The sequence below is a fragment of the Macadamia integrifolia genome, chromosome 2 (assembly GCF_013358625.1).
Source record: "Macadamia integrifolia cultivar HAES 741 chromosome 2, SCU_Mint_v3, whole genome shotgun sequence".
In the NCBI taxonomy this organism is placed as follows: domain Eukaryota; kingdom Viridiplantae; phylum Streptophyta; class Magnoliopsida; order Proteales; family Proteaceae; genus Macadamia; species Macadamia integrifolia.
In genome coordinates, this window is record NC_056558.1 from 34,545,111 (window position 1) to 34,554,274 (window position 9,164).

General features: G+C 35.5%; 1 protein-coding gene across 1 annotated transcript in view; it reads right to left on the reverse strand.

Moving 5' to 3' along the window:
* Window positions 1–4,433: 4,433 nt before the first annotated feature.
* The window catches only part of LOC122066559, a 6,095-nt gene continuing 1,364 nt past the window's right edge, over window positions 4,434–9,164 (reverse strand). The window contains exon 4 of the mRNA XM_042630390.1: window positions 4,434–4,545. Within this exon, the coding sequence (XP_042486324.1) occupies window positions 4,480–4,545 (66 nt within the window). The 3' untranslated portion in view covers window positions 4,434–4,479. The remainder of the gene's footprint in view (window positions 4,546–9,164) is intronic.

Here is a 9,164-nt window from a genome sequence, read left to right on the forward strand (position 1 = left end):
ATGATTCAAACAAGATAAAGGATATATTAGATAATCGGAGAGCTATTACATAACCATTTTGCCTTAGGACGTTTAGTTGATAGTGCCTCCTTAGCTAGAGTTTTTAGTTCCCCCATATGCTAAGTACTGGTTATCATACAAAAACTTGGGTAAGTAGAGTGGTTATCTAGTTCTAGGCATACTAATATCAAGGTTCTAGGCCATAAGTTAAGCATGGACTCTAGATTGCTTTGTAGCAGCCATCCAATCTCCTTCGCATTCCACACCTGATCTACCTCTATTTGCCTTGCTCGTGCCTTAATCAACCCTTGTATCAACCCTAAAGCCTTTGCCTCACCATCCTTTCTTGTCATGCAAAAGTCAAATTCCATTAGTGTGCATTTTCCAGCTGAAATAAGGCTTAGATTCCAAGCAGATGTTTTCCCCCCTTTGTCCTTGACACTAGTAATGATGATTCTGTTTGTATTTGTGTTTGTGTTTGGGCTCCATGTCACAATCGCATGCCTGCCATCGGATTGTGGTTTGGGTTCCATCCCCATCATCCCAGATGAGATCCAAAATTCAGTCTGTTTGACTATTTAATGCACATTTGGTTTGTGATCACCAAAGGTAAGCTGATTCCTGTGTTTCCAAATAAAGTAACTTGTAATCATAAAAAATGTGAAGAACCATATTTGATCTTTTTTGGGAATGAGACCAGAATTAAAACAGTACATTACCATATTCCTCGCATCTGAGACTGGTATTTTATCCGGTCTAAAACCCAGAGGTCCAGCCACCCAGACTCGTTTGGCACTTTCACACTAAAATAACACATGGAAATTAGTCTCCCTAGAGATATTGCAAATGCCACATGTGGCATCCAAATCCACCCATTTGGAAATCGCATCCTTAGTTGGTAAACCATTATTTATGGTTCTCCATAGGAAAATTTTAAATTTGGGATGAATTTTGATCTTCCAAAAAAATCTCCACCATTTGCACATGGAGATGTACATATGCATCTATGGTGTAGATCATTAGAGATGGTCAGGGAATTGCCTTTAAGGAACCGTGCAGCCAGACAAGTCTTAAAAGACCCCTCTTTCGTCAAGGAGCACCACCATTGGTCCCTTTGATGTGAAAGGGGAATCTTAGAAATGGTCTCCACTCAGTGCGATGGCAATACCGAATTTAACAAACCCATTTTCCATTGCAAATTGACCAGGGCCTCGCTAACAGTTTTAATACCAGGGTCCCTAACTTTGAAGCATGCTAGATCAAGGGATTGGTTACCCTTCTGGACCCAATGGTCCTCCCAAAAGGCAGTATTATTTCCATTACCAATTCTTTTGGTAACATTCTTTTTCAACCAGAGAATGATCCTACAAATACTATTCCAGAAAAATGAACCACGGACCTTTATGGTTTTTTGGTAAAAAATGGATCTGTTATGGAAGTATCTAGCCTTAAGAGTCTTGGCCCAAAGACTGTCTTCATTAGTTATTAATCTCCAACCTAATTTAAGTTGGAGGGCCAGGTTGTGGATTTCTGAATCTCTAATTCTAAGACCTCTTACAATCTTGGGCTGACAAATTCTTTTCCATCCAATCAGATGGCATTTTTTCTTATTATTTTGGTCTCCATTCTAGAAATGTAGATAAATGGAGTCAAGCTTATTGCAAATGGTCTTGGAGAGTGCAAAGCATTTCATAAGGTACGAGGGCATTGATCCTTAGAGAATTATTAGTATATTCCAACATATCTAAAACTTGGGATGATGGTTCTAAGGAATCCAACAATCTAAGTTGCCTAACCAGATGCATCTCTATTCGAAAGCTTGAGAGGACTGATGAAACCAAGAAATGTAAAACCCCAAAAACTGTTAGATCCTCTACATCAAGGGGAAAAAAAATCTAGCTCAAGATATCGAAAGTCTCCAAACTTGGATGAAAAGATAGCTGCTCAACAGGGAGACTGGTATAACATAAGATTCCATCAATCATGAATTGGAATTTGGTTAAAAACTCATACACTAAATGAATAGGGCCTTCTGAGCTAAGGTGTCCGCAATACCATTAGATTCCTTAAAGCGTAAACTCAAACTTACAAAAAAAATAAAATTTGAAACTTCATAGAGGATATCCGAGATAATAGGCTGAATTGTGCAAATCATGCTATCCACCAAATAATGTGAGTTTTCACCTATGCCTCCCCGTATAGGACTAATCTACTGTCAAAGGTATTGGCTATTAATTTGTATCAACATCTCTTGGCTGGGATTGAGACTTCAAGGGTCAGGAGTTCCTATCAAGGTTTTAAAACCCGGAATTAAACAAGGGATTGGCCTCCATTTGATTTCGATTTGAGTTGGATCAGAATTAGTTGGGAATCAACCAAAACCTGAATATTCCATTTTAAAAATTTTCGTTCGAAGTCCTATAGGTCTAGCTCCAAGAGGTAAGTTTCATTGATTTTTTGCTATTTTGCTATCTAAAATGAAGGAAAACTTGTCAAAAATTAAGATCAAACTACATTCATGATCATACCCAAATGACTTTTGGGAATTGAAATCAACCTATTCAGCGAGTTTGATTCAGTTTTTCGAACCATGGTTCCAATGTTGGTATTGCTTCAGCATGATTGTTACACCTTGAGGCTTTGATCAATTGATTAGAAGTAATGCTGCGAAGTGATGTAGTCATTCAGAGACCTTAATGGAAATTCTCCATCGCAAGATTTTTTTCTTATATCTGTTCTAAATTTCATTTGTTAGGGTTTTATTGGTATAATCATAGTTGGATAGGATACACCGAGTCTGGCACTAAGATTTTTTTTTTTTTTCTTTCCGGACAAAGCCGTTAGCTTGAAGCCTTGAACCTTACATTGTAGGGGGTATTTTGGATAGTAAAAAAATTAATCTTATCATGATGCTTTGTTTAATATGAAAAAGGGTCGTGTCACTTGTGTGCTACATAGGATAGTGATAATTTATTGTCAACATGCATCGTTATACAATCATTAACCTTTTTCTTTCTTTTCTAGGGGGTGTGATTTTTATTTTTATTTTTTTATTTTTTTATTTTTTTATTTTTGAGATGTAGACCTTAACATAGGGTTTTTTTTTTTCAATAAGAAGTGTTTCCTATGGGGGAGTGTGGTTCCTATGCATGAGCGAGGACCAATGGAAACGCACAAAAAAGAATCAACAAAGGTGTCATTGCGCCCTACATATCTAGGTTTAGGAAGTACACTGTTCCAAAAAAACTATTTTCTCATAAAAAAATCATGTGAAAAGATATATGCTATGACTTTCATTAGAGACTTTATCCTTTGTAAAATGAAAACAAATACTTCGATATCTTTTAAGCAAGCAAGCCATTTTTGTATTTATTTTCTCTCTCTTAAAAAAATAATCAATAACAAAATCATATGAAAAGCTGTTGGCTATGACTTTCTTAGTGAGACTTTTTCCATTTTAAAATGAAAACAAATGCTTGGGTTTCTTTTAAGCACGCAAGACATGCATGATTCAGCTCATGGGGTGATGCATGACAACTCTTTAGGTTATGTTTGGATGTCAAGAATAGAAAAAAACAAAAAACAAAAAACAAAAAATATAATTACATAATAGTTTTTTGTGTCTATCTCTCTCTTCTCAAATTCAGAATTTTTTTTTTATTGCATCTAAACATAGTATTAGAGTCTGGTTAATTTCCTTTTAAAAACTTGTTTGTTTCACCTTTATGGCCACCATTACTAGACTCCACGTTGTAATTTTCGCATTTCTATTTATCTTTGTCATCACTTTCCAAATCAAATTTAGGTGTGAGTGTGACTGAATTAAAATTGAGAAAAATTTCTCTAAATTTAAATTTCTTTTGTTTCTCTCGATAAAATCTATTATTGTTATTTTCATAAAATAAATTTGGATTTTGGAATTCTTTATTATAGAAAAAGATTAATGATACATCTGAGCTTTACATTTTCAAAACTTATCACAATCTAGACATTTTATTTTGAAACTTAAATACGGTATTTTTCTTGTCAAGCAACAGTAACACCATCCAATCTCGAAGATGAAACACCCCCATCATCAAACTGAATCACTTGAGACAAAGATACAAAGATACCAATAGACAAAGAGGTTAGGTGATTTGGATATTAATATGCAATATATGTCGATGTCTTTTTATTTTATGTTTTTTAAAATCTAAACATCTAAAATTGATAATTTTTTCCATTCTTGCAATGTTAGATTGTATAGTTTAAATTCTAAGCCATTTTTAACCCATCATATAGAACAATTTATTTATTTATTTATTTTGTGTGTGTGTAATGAAAAAAGAGAGCAAAAGAAGAAGAGAGAAATCTAACAATATTTTCGGAAAAAGAAGATCTAAAGTGAGCTTGAGATTTTAAGAATTTGAACCATAAATATATATATAAAGAAGATATTGATTATATTGAGTGTCCATATGAAGTTAATTTTTGTGGAAATCAAAGCCTAGGTTGGAGACCGGGAATAAACTTGATTTGAGACATCCATTGCTTACCCAAAGCAACCATAACTCCATCCTTCTTCCTCCTAATTAGTTGGGTGTCCAATTAATGATCCAAGGGTTGAGAGATGAATTGGGGATACACGCCATTTATTGGTATGCGTGTTCAGGATTTTCCCAACCTTTGGATCACTAATTGGGTATCCAATTAATTGGAGAGGAGTCAAATCTCCTTATCAATGAGATTACGCATTGGATAACACTATTTATGAGGTCATCGAGTTGGTGGATGCGGAGGAAGTCTGGGCAAAGCTGGAGAGTAGTTACAAGCCCAAATCGTTGACAAATTAATTGTTTCTAATGAAATAGTTGTATGACCTTCAGTCATCAAAGGGAGCAAAATTTAAGGTGCATTTAGATGAGTTCAACATGATACTAACAAAGTTTTTCACTCTAGGAGTTGAAGATTAAAAGGAGGGCATGGCGCTTCTTCTATTGGATTCACTGCCTCCTTCATTTAGTCATATCGTGACCACACTGTTGTTTAGTAAGGATACTTTCAAACTAGATGAAGTTATTGCTAATTTGCTATAGGTGAGACAAGGCCAAACAACAACAGTGAAAGACATCAAAGGAAGGTAATGCTTTGACTATGGCTACTGGTGGTGGTCAAGGCAAAGATAGACCAAATGAGAGACGAGGAATTTGACATGTATAAGAGTCACTCCAAGTCAAAAAGTAGCAAAATAACTTAGTATTGTCATAAGCAAGGTCATTTGAAAAGGAAATGTCCAAAGCGTAAGGAGGATAAAAAAGAGAAAAGGAGAATAGAAATAAATGTCCAATGCTGCTAACGTGGAAGAGTCCTTAAGTGATGGAGATATCTCTCTGTATTTCATCAAGTACGAAAAACTTCAAATTGGAATTTAGATTTTGATTGCTTGTTTCATTTGTTTGGTCAAAGATCAGTTTGCTACATATCATCCACGTTGCATTGGTACTATCCCTACCCCAAAAAAAAAAAAAAAAAAAAAAAGAAAGTATTGGTACTATCTAAATGCAAATAATGTTAAAAGTAAGACTATTGGGATTATAACTATATGAATTTGCATGCTTGATGGGATTGTGTGAACTTTGATCACTGGTTGGATTTGAGAGGTTTAGATACTTGTTCTCAGGGTCTCTAGAGGGGTCATGGCTGTAATGCAGGGATGAATAATTTGGGAATTTGTACAGACTACCAGCAAGTGCTGAAACAAGTGAAACAACCATTGAAATTCAGACAAGAGATACAGGTGGACGGCGAAAATGTAAGTAATTCATGTTGTGAACATATGCAGATTTGGAAAGAAGCAAGTCTCTTTCGCTTCAAATCTTGTGAATGGACGTGTTCTCCGCGGGTCGTGTCTCAGAGGTAGAAAGGTGGAACACATCATATCATGTAAAGGTGTGGGTTATGCTGATTTTGCTAGTAACAGACAAGCAGAGACAATGGCATAATTGCATAATCGATATCAACACTATTCTTCAGTGTGACTTATAGAATCCAAGCCAAGATGGAGATTATTGTTTATATGTGTTCTATTCTGCAATAGCCCACATAGTCACTATTGGACTTGTATATGTATGGATCAGATTTTTTGGCCCATTACATGTACAAGACTAAAATTACAATTGTATAGATTAGGATTTCTAATATATTTTCTCTGTAGCAGAAACCCTAAATATAAGCAAGGGAATTTACTTATTAGTGGCAAATTTTGTAAAGTGTATTTTGGCTTAGTGAAAAATTTTCTGGTTCTCTCGGGTGGACGTTGGAATTCATGCTGAATCTCAGTAAGTCCTTGTAGAAGTCAAAGAGAGATCACAGAGTGAGGTGAAGAGTGATGTAAAGTGTTTTCTGACTTGGTGAAAAAATCTCTAGATGATGACAATAGTTCCAAAGCACATAAAATCTTTGTATTTGTGTGATTGTCTACTTGTCTTTTCTTAGAGTTTATGCTATCACAACCTCCAAATAATAATAGCTTAAAAAAATTAGGCAACAGGTTTTGTGCATGGCCGTGCATGTCGTGCACCCAACCATCCAGATCCCTCAAAACTCCTCACACCCCAAAAATAAATAAATAAATAAATTCCAATAGTTGTCTGCAAGATCCAATACCAAGAAATCAGCTAATCGTTACATACAATTTATTGATAGATTGATTGGGCAGTCAATGATACGTATGAAAATACATAAGCTAATATTATCAGTATGTCACTGATAACAATTCTAGAGAAGATCAATTTGGATTTCCAACCCCCACCCCCTATTGCTTATAAAACAGGAAAACTATTCTATCCAAGCATCCACAAACTCATTGATTGGCTAAAGAAAAAATCCACATAGAACATAGAGAACATCAATGAAATAAGTAGAAAAAATGGAGATTCATTTCCCTTTATTATTGCAATTATTTTGCTTGGGTACTCTGTATTGTTGCAATTCGTCAGCATTGTTTCTTATATTTTTACTTCTTTTCAAGGTGTTCAAATAAAGATTTATCCCACATCTATGACACTAACACAATTACATAGCTATGCAAAGCAAAGGAAGTAACAACTGAAACTGATATCAGAAGAAACTAATTGTTCACTAACTGTATACAGATCATTTACGATTGTTTCATCGACATTTTTATGCGAAGTTTCATTGACATTGAATGACAAAAATGTCTAATCATTTCTTAAACACTTGGTTGTACTTGGAAAAAGGAATGACTCATGCAATGGAAGCATCCAACATGCATGTAGGGTCATTTTGATATCTTTGCAGTCAATTCTCTTACCAGCTTCGCAGCAACCATGGCAGTCATTCCATCAACAGTGTCACGCTGTGGGTTGAACTCCACAACATCCGCAGCTACTACATCAGCTTGGAGGTTTTGGATGATGTTGAGGACATCACGGAAAGATAGACCTCCTGGTTCAATGTGTGACACCCCAGGAGCAAATGCTGGATCAAGGCAGTCCACATCTAGTGAAATATACACTCCCTTTACACCTTCCCCTAGTTTCTGTCCATGAGTATAAAAGTACACGTAAGAAAGTATCCATATTATCATCTATTACAGACTGTTTTTATTGACTCATTTTTGCTTGTACTTCCTTTTAGATTATTACATTTCAACAAAACAACTCAACTCAGCCTCGTCCCAACAGATTTACATTTTTGAGAACAGGGAATAATGGCGTCAGCTTATATGAAGATAAAAGGGAAGATAAGGAAGTTTAATGCATAAGGCATACCTATACATAACTTCTTCCCTATGAGCTAACAGCAACATTAGCAATTCAGACAGGCTATAAGTCAATTTGCAAAGTTCTTAATGCCCATGTAAGGGATCCTAAGCTGCTTTCCACGACCAAAGGAGGGATGAGAATTTCTGAATAAAATCTCTAGCCATAGAAATAAAAAGAGTGTACAGTTCTTTGGAAAAAATTTGATAATTCCCAACTTGGTCTATTTTGTTCTAAAGCAATCACTGTGTGCATGTGAATTCATGTGGACAAAGATCCCAACTCTCTCTACAATGTTGAGAAACATCCTTGAAATTTTCTAAGGGCTCAATGCCCATGTAAGGCATCCTAAGCTGCTTTCCAAAACCAAAGGAGGGATGAGAATTCTCTAGCCATAGAAATAAAAGGAGTTTACAGTCCTTCAAAAAACAAAAAATGGATAATTCCCAACTCGGTATACTTTGTTCCAAAGCAACATTGTGTGCATGTGAATTCATGTCCATACGTGTTTGTGTATGTGTGTGTGTGTGTGTGAGTGTGTGTGTGTGTGTGTGAGAGAGAGAGAGAGAGAGAGAGAGAGAGAGAGAGAGAGAGAGAGAGAGAGAGACCAAATTCTCCAAAAATTGTCGATCTCTGGAAAAGGTTCGCATTTCATATTGCTCCACACCAAATTTTTTCCCTTGCTCATGCCCTTCACTTGTTATGGACCTAATGCCAACCTACATTCCAGAGAAAAGCAGAAATCAATAACTTTTCTGTGACACAATCAATCGGCAACCCTACAATATGAGATGAAAGGCAATCATGATATCACACGGGCGAAACAATTCATACATGATGAGGAAGATAAACTATGCATCATTCCATTGAATAAAGAACCAAGAAAAACTCTACCCCTGCAGGGGCTTAAATCTACATTCACCAGGATGAATATGTATTTCCTGGAAATAAATTTGACAAGAAACTTATTAAACCCTGGTTTGTGATTCATAGTGTAGATCTAATGAATTGTCAGAGAAACAGAAAAATAAGATGAAAGGGAAAATAGAAGCTGGTTCAAGCATACCAAATGCAATGGGCAGGGTATCTCTTATTTAAGAAAAAACAAAGCCTTAGAACATGTGAAGCAACCACAATTAGTATTGAAATGAACATGTAAGGAGTGGCCTTAGAAAGCAAGCTTATCAGTGTCATTAATTCATATGCAAAGCATCATCAGTATCTAATATCACCCTAAAGAGTGGCCAGAAACAATCTAGTGTTAATTCTTAGCTTCCAGAAGTATTAACATCATTGTAGATCATTCAAATCCAATCTATAATAGCATAAAAAAGTGATAATAGGCTTTTCAGTTTTACAAATAACAGAAGAAATGCAAAATTATAAACCCGGACATCATGC